At 42.2% G+C, this 15013-nt stretch overlaps 2 protein-coding genes across 8 annotated transcripts in view; one reads left to right on the top strand and one right to left on the bottom strand.

Annotated features, from left to right (window-relative positions):
• Positions 1–1957: 1957 nt before the first annotated feature.
• timm22 (translocase of inner mitochondrial membrane 22 homolog (yeast)) lies at positions 1958–5936 on the top strand. Its single transcript, XM_021623561.2, has 4 exons — positions 1958–2230; positions 2643–2839; positions 5200–5272; positions 5359–5936. Exons 1-4 carry the CDS (start codon positions 1972–1974, stop codon positions 5433–5435), a joined length of 606 nt encoding a protein of 201 aa, XP_021479236.2. The 5' UTR covers positions 1958–1971; the 3' UTR covers positions 5436–5936.
• Positions 5937–7197: 1261 nt separating this feature from the next.
• The window catches only part of abr (ABR activator of RhoGEF and GTPase), a 225502-nt gene continuing 217686 nt past the window's right edge, over positions 7198–15013 (bottom strand). For 3 of the 7 annotated variants that reach the window (XM_036937432.1, XM_036937437.1, XM_036937438.1), the window contains 7 exons: positions 13300–13359; positions 12650–12759; positions 12346–12485; positions 11497–11631; positions 11121–11226; positions 9319–9469; positions 7198–8772 (listed from right to left, as the gene is read on the bottom strand). In XM_036937432.1, the coding sequence (XP_036793327.1) occupies positions 8683–8772; positions 9319–9469; positions 11121–11226; positions 11497–11631; positions 12346–12485; positions 12650–12759; positions 13300–13359 (792 nt within the window). In that variant the 3' untranslated portion in view covers positions 7198–8682. Of the gene's footprint in view, positions 8773–9303; positions 9470–11120; positions 11227–11496; positions 11632–12345; positions 12486–12649; positions 12760–13299; positions 13360–15013 lie in introns of all 7 variants that reach the window. The other 4 variants (XM_036937433.1, XM_036937435.1, XM_036937431.1 and 1 more) reach the window with 3 other exon arrangements.

Here is a 15013-nt window from a genome sequence, read left to right as displayed (position 1 = left end):
GCCTAAGCATCGTTTTGAGACAGTCATTTGACTGAGCTTGAATGCTTTGACTGTGTAGTTTATAAGCAGATAAATGTAATAGGGCTACAGCTGACTGTGGTAGAGCCAGTGCAGCACACAGTCGCTCAGTCATAACGATGTCTACCATAGTGAACCACTTACTGATTTATTAAATAAATAAACAGCAAACTTTCACTGATAACTAGTCTAAACACAACAAAGCCTCAGCTACTGGCTGCTACACGTATACTGTAGCCCTAATTAGGAACAAATGGCAGCCGTACGGTAACCAACAGTAAGTAGCATGTGGAGGGTTTTCTAAAGCATCAGTCGAGTCGACAATCGAAGTTGTTGAGAACTGTAATTACACATTTGAAAACTGTGTTAACTTAAAATCGCAACAGAAAATATGTAGGCCTAATTACTTCCATGTATATGAAATAATTGATTGGATGATGATGATGATTTCTTAAGCAATTTATAAGAATTTGGGCATTAGGCTATAGGCTACATGGACGCCATAATTGTTTACTACAGGATATTCAAACTCTGGGCTTCATAATCTTACTCATTCACTGTGAAAGTGTGATGTGATCTATTTTTTTTTTTTAAACATTCTGGAAGAGTTGCTAATTGGTGAGCACTATGTGTACTCAATTATTTATTTGTCATTCGTTGTTGCTGCATAGTCACTGAGTAAGCTTGGAAGAGCTGGCTTATTGATGTAAGCAGGAGGGTGTTTTTCAACGTAACCAAATGTACTGGTGGAGGCAGCAGCAGACACAGAAAACAACATCCTGTTGAACTTCAAACAGACACACAAATGAGAAGAGGCACCAGAGTCCACAATGGTAACAGTGCACATGCATCCACCTCCACCCAGTCCGCAAACATTCATGACAGATGTCTTCGGCTGACTCAGCTTTACCATCACACAAGTCTGTCTTACTGCAGCATTCTCTAACTGTAAGATGTGGCAATGTCAACAACATGTCGACGCGAGTTGACCATACATTTTTTAAACACGGGTTAATATAAAATAACCATCAGCTGAAGGTACAGTCACAGATGGGACAGTGGCTGTCACGAGACAAACACCTTGTCGTTGATCAAAACGGCGATTGCTGTGAAATGCACTAACTACTGTCCTGCTATCCAACCTGTCTTCATAACGACTCTCACAGCCTCACCAAACTTGAGCAACGTAAATGAATAAATAGTAAAAAAAAAAAAAGGTAAATATTATCAGTGCTGATTGAAAATATATATTTTCGGCAAAATAATATAAATATTTCCCCTCACCTGTTCTTTTCAACTCTGCCGCTGGTGCGCTCGTTTGTGTGATGTGGTGATGTCGATGGTGGGGCTAGCGTCGCGCGTGGATGTGCCTGCAGGTGGAGCGCGCGAGTTTGGTGCAGTGTCTGCATTTACAAAGACTTCTGGGTAATGTCGTATTTCAACAGTGTGTTCACTTGAGAACTATCTTCTCCTTATGAAAACATTTGTATTAAATCGACACCCTCCTCATTTATTTCCTGCAGAGATAAAAATTAAAGCCTAAATGTACAGATATTTTCAAGTCAAATGGGAAGTGTTGTGACAATATTGATCTAAGACTTTCAGATGATATGGTTATATTCAAGATAGCGTTCATGAAGACAGTCCATTACTTAGAAACGCATTGATCTGACTTTGTCGAATCTGCTAATATATAGGAAGACTAATTTGCACTTCACTTGCACGCTAAAGCAAGTAAAAGAAAACGTGCAAATCTTATATATTGACAAATATTTTCTCAAACAATAATACAGAATGTCTATGTTTGTCTATGTTATTGGTCCAGGACCGTTATTCCATAAACGTCATTGTTTTTTCATGCGGAATAAATATAATTGACCTCAAGCTGTTATGCATTTGGCGAATCTACCGTTTATAATAACCTCTTAAATTTACCAGCCACACACACTCATCATGGCGGCGACCGTAGGTAGTGGAAATGCCCCTGTGTCGGACACTCAAGCCTCAACCTCGGCTGATCGGAGCTATGAAGGTTCAACATTTCAGTACAGCATGGTCCTGGAGCACCTCATCGGGGAGAAGAGGCCAATTAAGGATCTGAATCCGACCGTTATGGGGGGTCTTCCCAATCCCATGAAAACCGACGACCAGAAGATGATCGAACAGGGAATGGAGAGCTGTGCTTTCAAGGCGGTGTTGGCCTGTGTTGGAGGTTAGCCAGTCTTTCACTATTGTCGACGATATTAAAAATGTGTCATGCATTTGCATGAGTTACTGTACACTTCACAGTTGCAACTAGCCTCTAACTTTGTCCATCCATGGACGACCGAGCAACAGAGGCTAAATTGCAACGTACATTTACCTCATGGTGACAGCTGATTGCAGCTACAGTACAGTAGGTACACTAGCTTCTCTCTGCATGCAGGAGGCCGACAATTTATAATGCACATAGTTGTTCCAAATTATTGATCTTTTAACGTGTTGGTAGCTTACTGATGAGATAAGCCACTCACTCTCTCTTGCTGTCTATATTATTGCGCATTCTCACTATAAGGCATAGTAGTAACAGTACTATTTCCATAGTTGCTGTAGCTAACACAATCTTGTGACACTTTTCTCTAAAGGGTTTGTTCTCGGGGGAGCGTTTGGTGTGTTCACGGCTGGTATAGACACCAACGTGGGATTTGACCCCAAAGACCCCATGAGAACACCCACGGCCAGAGAGGTTCTCAAAGACATGGGCCAGAGGGGAATGTCCTACGCCAAAAACTTTGCTGTCATTGGGGCAATGTTCTCCTGCACAGAGTGCATCATTGAATCGGTAGGATGATTCTGATCCTTTTTTTTCTGCTGAAATGCATCAGAAAATAGTAATAATATGCTAATTAAGAGTTTTTATATTTTTATTTGACCTTTTATTTAACTAGGCAAGTCAGTTAAGAACAAATTCTTATTTTCAATGATGGCCTAGGAACAGTGGGTTAACTGCCTGTTCAGGGGCAGAACGACAGATTTGTACCTTGTCAGCTCGGGGGTTTGAACTTGCAACCTTTCGGTTACTAGTCCAACACTCTAACCACTAGGCCTCAAGTAGCAAATTGAAAGTAGTCTGTTGATTGTCAGTGGACCGGAGGAAGTAAAGATGTATTGAAACTCAACACTAGGACCATCTTTATTCTGGCAAGCGTGTAAATGCATCACAAGCATGAGACGGCCTGTTATGTTTGGACAACTTGTGGGACCTTAACGTTGTCATCACAAATCATACGTAAGCACAAACCACAAAGTTATGTTCAACAAATCATGACATTTGTTGAACATGGTTAAATGAAATACAAAACTTTGGTCTTCCAGGCTAATGTGTATTGATGAAATGAATACCATGAACATGTAATTGTGGTTCTGGAAATACCTATGAGAATGTGAAAAATCTGGACCCTATCCGAAATGTCTTTCCCACCCGACATGCATAGAGACCCGCTCCGAATGGACCCGAGGACAGTTAGACCTGTTCCTAAAAGGATCATGCTGGTTCGGATCCGAGAGACCATTTCAGATCTGAGAGTAGGAAGAGAAAGAAACTGCCAGAGCATCAATAAAGGGCCATCAATAAACAAGTGAAATTAGCCAAATGAGCCACAGTTACATGTCCTTAACCGCCTATAACAAATTGCAAAAACAACTATTTGTGTTTCGATGTGTAGCATATTCAAAACTTCAGTCTATTTTATTGGTTTTTACTTTCCTAAAACAAGTCTAACTCCCAGTTTAGCGGTTGGAGATTTGAGCACTAAATGCATCAGGGCTGTGTGTGTGTGTGTGTGAGACAAGCTTAGGCCTAGAGACAGAGGATGTTATCGACATGCATAGGCCTACTTGTCAGAGGTTGCTTGATGTGTTCATTTTCTGTAATTCGGGGTTCATCTGTAAAAGAGCTCTTGGTCTTAGTATGACTCCCTGATAATAGGCTACTACTGCTATACAGATATAGGCATATAGGAGGCTCATTTGTTAATTTTCAATAAGAATATTTTTAAAGAAGTATTATGTTGTTAGATTAAAGGAGTAACTATGGTAGGCCTAGAACTTTCTTCCTCGCCTCAAAGTTCAAATGCCGGAGTCAGTTGTAGTGCTGGTGCACACTACATTCATATCATAGGCCTGCAGTAGCCTAGCTAAGCCTAATAATAACCATACCAAACCTTCACAAAAGTTGCTTAACATTTATTAGGGTAATATCAAAAGCAACTCTAGTCAATGTTTATAGGGAAAATACTAATAAGTTATTAATTATATTGCGGCATTAAATCAACCTTTGCATCTGGCCCTTTTTTTCTTTCCTTTTCATGGTTTGAGTGCGAGTAGCATAGTAGGGCTACCAGTCACTCTATTATAAACACAACATTACAGCCGGAACTTTAATTTGGCCAACGAAAATGGCTCCACAGAATGAAACCTTAACATTACCAACAAAGGACTACCGTAGGCCTACCCAACGAATGACAGCAATAGACTAACGCAATTTATTTTACAACAGGCCTACTTTTAACCTTAAAGTAAATATGGAGCACAACATTTACAATAACTTAATTCAGCCAATGAGAATGTCTCATCAAAATGAAACACTTTTTGCCTAGGCTAAAGAACTGATTTAGATGATTCAATCATTTATAATGACTAAACAATTGATAATAAATACATGAATTGCAGAAAATTGCATCAAACCTGAATGGCGAGTTGCACACAGTTAATTTGTCCACGCCAACATTTCTCACCTTTGTTTGCTACATTATAAAGACATGTTCAATCATTAGTGGCCATGGCTCCTTTTACTCGCTCTCTCTCCTCCGCAGTAGGCGCACATGAGGTGAGCTGCTGGAACCAGTTTCAGCTGGACATAAGCAATGCAGTTTATTGAATTGCAATTGGCTGACAAAGATAACAAGCTTGTGCAGTTCATCACACAAACATTAAATTAAGAGGACGGGTCCAGTCGGTAAATCAGTTTTAATTGCACATTCCTGAGACCTGTAGCAATTATATCAGAACTGACCCAGATCCGAGACACAAGTCAGAATTTGATCTTGGAATGTTGGGTCTGTTGAAACTGTGAAGACATCTACTGGAAATACTGTATTGTCAGTCTTCTACTGCCCCCTTGTGGTGCATTTTACATTACAGCACAGGGGGAAGTCAGACTGGAAGAACGCTGTCTACAGTGGTTGTGTTACTGGGGGAGCAATAGGATTTCGAGGTGAGTTATCTACTTAATTTGTCAGTTCAAATGTCTCATGCATTAATATAATTTTGTTGAAAGATTGTCTCCCTTCTATCTTATAGCTGGGGCGAAGGCTGGCGTGCTGGGATGTGGAGGTTTCGCTGCCTTCTCTGCTGCCATTGAGTACTATCTTCGGTGAAAACCAGGTCACCTTCTATACCTTTGAACTATTGTTGAGGGATCACTGTCCCTCTGGACCAGAAAGACTTTATACCTCATGGAGAGAGAAAAACATCCCTGCTCTGCAGGTGGAGCATCTTATCATGAGGATTATCTACACTTGGACAATATCCTGTGCACTGTATTTACAGTGATGTCATACAGGGTTGGCCAGTCCAGGCTTGTGGCCCACTTGTTATGCTGGCTTTGCCTATCTAAAAAGTTAAGTCATTGAGATGAACCTCTAATCAGTTGTAGTCGAGAGCTGGCTAGTTTAGTTTTTGTGCGTAAAATAAAGCCTGGTGAAATCAAGTCAATGGCCGCATTTGCATGGTAAGGACAAAAGTCGAAGGTGTATGGGGGACAGCCGGACACTGGTTTGCGACAGCAGCGCTCAGATCAACATGGCAGTGTTGCCATTGTGTATAAAAGGTTTACATTGTAATGTAGAAATAAACATGTCTCCAACATCCATAACAAACTGGAATCATGTGTGTACATTATTAAATCACGTTTGCATGGGTCAAACAAAAACACCCTAATGATTGACAAGGTTGACAAGAGCCCCACAATGCATGTAATGGCTTCAGAATGAAGTTGAAGAGCAACTGTAGACATGAAGTCAACATTTCATGACTTTTGTTCACATTATTTTTGTAAAGTTCATGCAGTTGTATTGTAGACACAAGTCATTTTTTTTGCTCCAGAATGCAGCAGTGTTAAGTAGTTTTTTGGGGGTCTGTACTTTTACTTCACTACATTCCTAAATAAAATTTTATTGTTTACTCCATACATTTTCCCTGACACCCAAAAGTACTTGTTACATTTTGAATGCTTTAGGCCTGGAAAATAGTCTAATTCACACACTTCAATCAAGACGTCATCCCTACTGTCTCTGATCTGGCAGACTCACTAAACACTTTCTTCATTTGTAAATTATGAGTGGAGTGTGCCCCTCGCTATCCGTAAATAAAAAACAAGAAAATGGTGCCATATGGTTGGATTAAGGAATTTGAAATGATTGAGGCTTAATTATATTTTAGCAAATGCATGAACTTTTGGGATTTTACTGGGCGACTAACTTTTACAGTACCTTTACTCAAGTATGAAAATTGGCGACTTTTTCCACCACTGGAACGCAGCACACTTTGAAAGACTAAAGTGATCCGCTCGGACCGTCAATGTTCTACATTCTGACTCAAACAGCCTTACTATAAAAGCAACGTGGTGACACTGACCAATGTTATATGTACATTTTTACAGAATCCATCCAATTTATAGTTAACAAATGTAAGTCACCAGTGTAAATTGATTAGAGTAATGCGTTGCCAGATAAAAATAGATTGGATTTATATAGCACTTTTCTACCAACTGAGGTACTCAACGCTTTACATAGTAAGGGGAAACTTACCTCATCCACCTGGGTGATGCTTGGTGAACATTTTTGTGCCAGAATGCTCACCATTCTGGCACAAAGATTTAATATTTTTAAATTAATTCATTGTGGTAAATAATATGAACTGAGTTTGGTGTGTCCGAGACAAGCACACAAACCACTGCTAATTGCTACCGTTTTGAATTCATTTTTCAATTCTTATGACTCGTTTGGTAACTGCATGCTCACAAAATTCAGAATACATGAAAGTCACTTTTCAACTGTCCAGTATGCTGCACCAAACCCCCCCAAAATATATACAAAGTTTTAAAATATGAATTAGTTGCAATAAAACTGCAAGACAACATCGTTTTGGTAGACTTTTATTAATTTTACTAAAAAAGAAAAAAGTTCACATCGACATTTACCCTTGTTAATACAGTATACTCAAAGTAAAATACAACATTTGATTTTCTTTTAATCTTATATTAAAAATATCAAATAGGACTCATCTAACAGTGCTTATTTTAAGATATGTCACAGGCTAGATAGCAGAAAGGTTGGATTTGTACAGCTTTGATGGGAGGAGATTGCCGGTGCCGCAAACTAGCAGTGACAACCTACCTTCGTTACCCAGCCTGATTTGATTGACAGTTGAACATGCAATAAGGGCATTAAACTACACAATAATCCTATAGATTAACTGGTGCCATTGGACACTAGGAACAGGCTTGCAATGGATTGACAAGAAAAAAGCAAATGTTCCAAAAAATGTGTGTGATTTTCTTCCCATAACCCTCATCTCACAGATTGATGTTTCTTTCTTTAAAGAGGTTTAGAATCAAACGTCAGATTTTACACTTTGTGTTTCAGTACAGCCAACATTGGCTGTGAATGAGAAACTTGAAAAAACCATCACTACTTGAAAAAACTTCAAACAACAGACTCCTTTGAGCAATTCTCTAGTTGCACTGGGCCCAGTTTCCCAAAAGCATCTTAAGGCTATGGTTCTAACGATGACTTTAGCCTTGAGATACTTTTGGGAAACCAGCTCCTGGACTGTACAGGCACACTTAATATATATATATTTATAATAAATAGGGCGAATTTGGCCAAGACTCACACAGAGGGAGGGCTGTGCTCTCTAGTCTTTACACATGGAGAAAAAATGTGACAGTGGCCATTCACTGACATGACTTTACTGGCGGCTTGGAAACGCAAACAGTCCTCAGCTCTTTGCTTTAACACACACACACACACACACACATACATACACGCTTCTACATAAACACACAGCCCTCCTCCGTCACATGCACAAAGCCAGAGAGAAACAAAGGACTTATTGAACAAATAATATTTATAAAATATGTAAATGCCATTTTCTTGGAATGCCTCTGAAAGAAAATAAAAGAGAAGGTGGAGTAAGTAACAGACCAGCTTCAGGATCATTGAGCTGCTTTCTGGAGGACCCAACAGACCAAACAACCGACAGTGACCCAGTAACATACCAGACCCTGACCTCTAAACCCTCACGGATAGATAGAGAGGTCCCATATTGGTGGCTGTCCGATGGGGTATTGTGGGTCAAAGGTGAGAGGTATGCTGTTCCCTCCACCCCTGCTCTTCACCAGATGGATGTACTGTAATGTAGGGGCCGCTGCTCTATCTCCGCTGACACTAGAAGACGTGACTATGGGATCCAGAGGAAGCACCGTGACTCCTCTTCCTCCACGTCTGACTCCATCTCTCAGAGTAGGCTGGGTGGGTCTTAGGGGGGCTGTACAGTTTTAAAAGGGAGCTGGGTGGTATGGGGGATTTGCTGTTGAGTCTTTCGCTCCGGACCCCCAAGAGATTAAACGTCAGTGGAAAAGTAGAGTGTGTTCCGCTTCAGCTCAGCGAAGGAGATGGGAGGATGCTGCAGGTAGTACAGCAACACTTGGACCTGAGATGGGGAGCGAGAAAGAGAGAGATTGAGCCAAATATAAATGGTGTTTCATTTAAATACCAATTATCATAGTTATAACCAAAAAAGGACTGGGATATGGAGCTTAGAGGCGAATGTGACCTACACATTCTGTACATGACAGGTGACACAGTAAGCATCTCTCCATGATAACTGAGTATCTGTATGAGTATCTATCTACTAAACATATGGAGATTTAATAAGCCACTGCACAAACAACTGTCTCTCAGTCTTTACAGTAATGATGAAATATGGCATTCTACTGTTAGTGTTGTGGCTTTTATGGTGATTTACAGTAGTCATTGTTTATATACGGCCTAGAATAAGTCATTTGTGAACAGGAAGTGGTTTCTCTCTCAGTAAGGGGCAGAGTTCCAGGAGGGGCTTCCCAAATAGTCTAAATACAGCTGGGAAACCAGACTGACACGGTTTGAACACACACATCCCCCTCGGCTAACTCTTACATACTCATAAGCAAACGCACATGCACACACAAACAGATATACGCACCCAAGTCACACTGACCTGTGCCATGACGTCATGTGACCAGATGTCAGTGGCCAGGGTGATGTGTCCCTTGGTGACCTCGGACTCAGAGGGCCTGAGCAGGGTGGGGCCAAACACTGTGCCCAAGTTGTGGAGGGACATCTTGTTGATGGGCTCATTGTCAGCAACTCTGGAACACAAAACAGACAGATAGACCAGTCAGACTACAGTGACCACAGGGACAGATCGGTATTAGTTATTTTTCTAGTCATGCGACATGTTTTCTGGTCTGGCCTTGTTACTATGATAACCCATGTTCTGAAGCAATCACTGTCAGTACAGCACAGTGAGTTCTGTGTGTGTTTCTTCTACAAGGACCATGTCTGAACTAAGTTACCATCTGCTGTAACTTATATAAATGTTCTCCATAGCAACAGCAGAGCCTTTCATATCACACTTGAAATTCAGCAGAGCTTCCAGCAGGTGTCCTCAGCGTGTCTACGAGAGTAGTCTGTGTACGTTCTTGTTGACTGACTGCAGTGTACTGCTGGGTGAGAGCTGTACTGGGATCAGACCATAATAGAGTATCCATGGTGCAGAAGAGTGGAATCTGACCCAGTGCTAGGCCTGTGAACTGACCTCAGGCCTGCCAATAGGTAGAAATCTTATTTCTCTCTATGGACCTTCCTGCCAGCAAACTTCTGAGATCTCACTACCCTTTACATTGTTGCAGCTTTACACACTATAAAAACACCTCCCCTGGTGAGACACATGGCTCCCAGCGTTCTTTTCAAACGTGTCAATCTTACAGCAAGGATTAACTGAAAACTAACTTCTGTAAGGAGGCGTGAGAGTGAAGTAATGTGTAACTGAAAATGACACGGCTGCACTACACATTTAAAGTTAGTCTTAGTTCCCTCTAGTTCACATTGTAGAGCTAGATGACAATAATATACTCTCAGACAAATGTTGTCTGACCCGTGTTAGGAAACTATGACAAACACATAAACCTGATCTTTTAAACGTCTGGTGGTGAAAACTAACTTTACTCAGAGTATGAATAAGTCCCCACGCAGGCCATTGCTACTATGGCTGATGACAGACAGCTGGTTCTAGGTCAGATGTGAGTGATAGGAGGAGACCCATAAGTGTTCCTGCCCATGCTAGTGGTTACTAGTCTGTGGTTGGGCTGGGCCCTGCTCTACCATGGTCTTCTAACTGAAGGCAGTTTTAACAGGCACAGGCATGATGTCATCCAATGTAGTTCTACACTGCATTTAGAGACTAAGTAGCACATGGTCGGCCAACTAAAACCATCACAGCTATTTTCAAAGACAAAATAGTAGTAGAGAAGTCATTTTAGCAGTAAAGTCATTTTTCATTGACTTTAATGTGTTTCCTTCAACTGGACCATAGGTCGAGCCCCTTAACTTCACCACAACAGGTCTAGCGTAAAAGGCCCAGTGGAGACTGATGCTGATTCCTCTCCAGGGATAGACGTGTGTGTGTGTGTGTTAGCTCTGTTGACCACACAGGGTCTGGCCTGTACACTCTGGCTTTTCCCCCTGTCCTTTCTCTTATTGGGGCGGTCAGTCAGTGGCTAATGAGTGTGGTGCGGTCACAGTAGCACACCTCATGAAGCTCTCCAGACTACAGTTTTATGGCAGGCTTAAAGAACCACTCGCATGTGGACCGTATTCTGCCCAGAACTCCTCCAAAACCCACTCTGAACGTATTATGCTGCCTGTTAATCTGGCCCAAACGGTCACCAATAGTAGTTACTGGCCCCTTGTGTGTACACGTGTGTGTGTGTGTGTGTGTGTACGCGCGTGTGTGTATACCTCTTGAGATGCTCCAGCAGGCTGAGGAAGGTGATGAGGTTAGGGTCAGGCAGAGAGCGCAGCAGGTGCATCATGCAGTTCTCCTTGGCTGCAGGGTCCGACAGAGCTGTGGAGAAGAGGAGGCGGATACAGGAGGAAGATACATGGGGAGTTTACAGGAGGAGGAGAGGGAAAAGAGAAGAAAATAAGTTAAGAATTACCACTCTAAGGGGCAAAAATTAACAATCCTTTCAATGTTGTCTTGTCAATGTATCATTTTCTGTGAATAAAAAATGGAATCACCCCTCTCTCTGTTACTACTGAGCAGCATAATAAATGTATTTATATGGTATTGCATTGAGATGTATGAATGTATGTGGTCTGTTAGAGGTCGTACCTATGCCCTCCATGAAGGCTGGGTACAGGCGGTCAGTGAGCAGGGGCTCTGGCAGCTCACGGAAGTACAGCTTCAACGTTCCCGCGATGGCATTGATGTCCATGTCACTCAACATCACCAGGATGTCTTTGCTATCTTTGAAGGGGAGAGAGATAGATATAAATATATAGAGAGAGGGGGATAAAACAGATAAGGGAAGTGTATCATCCCAACCAAACAACTAGTTCATTTCCAGACATGACATAACAAGAAACCACACTCTATAACCCAAACAACCGGAGATCTCAGCTCAGTGAGACATGAAAACAGCAGAGAGATGCTGAGGAGGTTAGCATTTGGTTTGGTCTAGGGGCTGTGACTGAGGATGTGTCCCAAATGGCACCCTATGCCCTACATAGTAGGCCCTGGTCAAAAGTAGAGCACTATATAGGGAATAGGGTGGCAATATGGGACACAACCTGGATGTGGGACTCCCAGGGAGGACAACACACAGCTGACAGCTGCGGCTCGTCAGACCTGTGTTCTTCCTGTCCATTCCCACAACTCTCTCTGTTTATAGCCAGGCTGAAGCCCCTCTGCCATGGACCTGGTAGTCTGACCCCGGCCCACAGTACAACAGAGTGGAAGGACAGGACAGCTCACAGAGGGAGGCTTGTGTTGATAATGTTGGGTCTGGAGTTATTCCTGATAAAGTGACTTGACCAGGAAATACTCATGGCCCTGGTTATAGTTTATATATAGGGCCAATAGTTATCCCTGGTCAGATGCCATGGCCAGGAAGAAAATGCTGTGTCTGTTGATGAAGACTGAGGTGTGCTTTGAAGTAGTCTCAGTATGAGCGTTTCTTACTGGTGTCGAATGCTGCTTTGAGGGCCTGGATGTCGGTGGCCACCCCGGAGATCCTGTAGATTCCCACCTCATCGATCCCCCTCTTCTCCACCTCTTCAATGCACTGGCGGACTATGTAAGGCACCTTGGAGCGCTCGCGCCTGTTGGGTGACAATATTCTTCAGGACTGATATTGCAGTACTATGACTGTAATTAGATTACAGTCAACAATGTGATGCTGATGCTAGAAGTGTAATAAACTGAGCAGAAAGATTTCTCATGTTGTTGCAGGTATGTTTGAATACAACATATCAACATGGCTTACTTTGTCACCACACTGATTTTGACCCCGAACACCCCACTCTGTTTTTTGGAGGGCGTTCTCTTCAGACTCAAGTCCCGACTCGTAAACTTCATGGAGAACTCCACTTTGATCTGTGGGAGACGACACATACAACGCGTCAAACAAGCTGCATATTTAGTGGTTTATTTGACAGGGACCATGAACAGCAAACATTGCACCAGCTTTTAGCTGCATAGCTGATCTGCAGTCACTAGTTTAAAATACACAGCTTCCAAGTGCTTTCTTCTGATCATTACACAGCATCCAGGAGTGTAAGTGAATCCAGTGTTGTTAGATGTTTAAACTTTACGGCTGTTTAAAAACACTGTGTTCCGGAGCAATCAGAGAGTTGGCCAAGCTAGTAAAGATAACGTTGCATGGCCCTGGTCAACTGTAACAACAAGCTTCGTTACAATATCCACACACCAATCCCTAACAATAGTCATCTTCTATTAACAGTGTTGAGATGTGTAAATGACTGACAGTATCAGAACTGGCTGGTTTTCCAGACGCAGTGTAATCCGAGTCCTATACTAAAAAGCATGTTCTGTGGAGATTCAACATTGAAAGAGCTTAGTCCAAGAATAGGCTTCATCTCGGTCCCGGGGGAACTGGTCCCAAATGTCCCTTACCCCGTTCATCTCTATGACGTCCATGTGCCAGTTCTTAGACTGAACCGTCTGGGGGTCCAGCTGAAATACACAGAGAAAGAGAGCAGAGTTATGTTTGAGTTTCCTTCGTTATAGTTTCTACACAAGCCACATCACTGCATGGCCTCATAGGAGACAGAGAAGGTATGACAAGAGCAGTGAGTGTTCAAATACACGTATTATGGACACAATCACATGGACCTTCACAGAACACACTCTGTATATCATATATAAGACTGCACCCTAGTAGAGACACTAAAGCCTTCTTTCTGGTACCTGTGTTCTATTACTGCTAAAGTCATCTGTCACTACAACTCTGTACCTAGCCAGCTCTCTGAGTACTCCGGGTTCACTGCACTGGAGGGAAAAGTATGTTTATTAGGAAACAAACACTGTTTCGCTCCTATAGTCACCAAGACATCAATGTTACATTCTCGCCTATGTTTTGTGTTCTACTTGTCACTACACCCCCAGTACCTCGCTAGGTCTCAGTGATCTGGACCTCTGCCTACCTAGAGTTCACTGCACTGGAGGAAGTTGTATGTTTATTAGGACACAAACACTTCTGTTCCCTCCCTCTCTAACACCTACTCCAGATGTCTCCCTCCCGTCATGCTTTGGTGAGGCTCTGAGGAGCTCCTTTAAAGTCCAGCCAAGAGAACAACAAGGGCACGTTACAGTTTGTTTTCCGACCCGAGACGAGCCTCTCCTCTCAGCATGGGCCAGAGGAGGAGCAGGGCTATTTTCTCACTGCTGCTGTTTGTGGAGGAAAAATATCCAGTTTTCCGTTTGCGTCCTTGATGAAAATTCACAGACAAGCCTGTCTATATTTAAATTACAAAACATCCCTGGGAACTTTATTTTTTCTTGTCATTTAATTTCCAGGACGCTGACATCTGATAAAGTTAAATGGGCTTTACCCCCTGTGTGGATGGAGCAGTGGTGCACGCTGGGTAATGTGTGAGTATGTGTGTGTTTAGACTGAGAGGAGCCTCTGCCGTCTAGCCAGACTGAGGGCTGTGTGTGGGTCTGTCCCTACCTAACGAAATGGATTATCTCTGCATTAAAACAAATTACTGTATATATGAAATGGCAAAGCCAATGATCACGTGACACCATGCATCCCTTTGTGAATACGAATAGTGCATTGAAGCCAAATAAAATCTGGTAAGATGCCGTCTCATGGAGACATAACATCAGCAGTATGAGCTATTCCAGGAAGTGATGTTGCAGGCTAGCTCAGTGCTGCCTCCTATCATTGAGTAACAAGTTAAAGGCTGACCGGGGTATTGCAGATTGCCATTAGCAGCGGAACTATCCCTATAACTTAGTCTGTGTACGATTTTAAAATAATCGGTTCAAGGACACATCTGTGTATTAGAAGCTGTTATTGGTACCATGATTGTCTTTGGCATTTTTTATTTATTTATATGACTATAATGGGGGATCCTGTTTTCTGCTAACAATGCCTTCAGTACTGCGGTCGGCATTGAATGTCAGTGGCTTCAATGAGAGGGGGCAGTCGATAAACATGGATTAGCTAACACAACGTGCCATGGAACACAGGCGTGATGGTTGCTGATAATGGGCCTCTGTACGTCTATGTAGATATTCAATTTTTTCATTTTTTAATCAGCTGTTTCCAGCTACAATAGTAATTGACAACATTAACAATGTCTACACTGTATTTCTGATC

Source organism: Oncorhynchus mykiss, chromosome 12 (assembly GCF_013265735.2).
Source record: "Oncorhynchus mykiss isolate Arlee chromosome 12, USDA_OmykA_1.1, whole genome shotgun sequence".
NCBI lineage: Eukaryota > Metazoa > Chordata > Actinopteri > Salmoniformes > Salmonidae > Oncorhynchus > Oncorhynchus mykiss.
The sequence above is the reverse complement of the archived record's forward strand: the minus strand, read 5'-3'. Positions and strand labels throughout refer to the sequence as shown.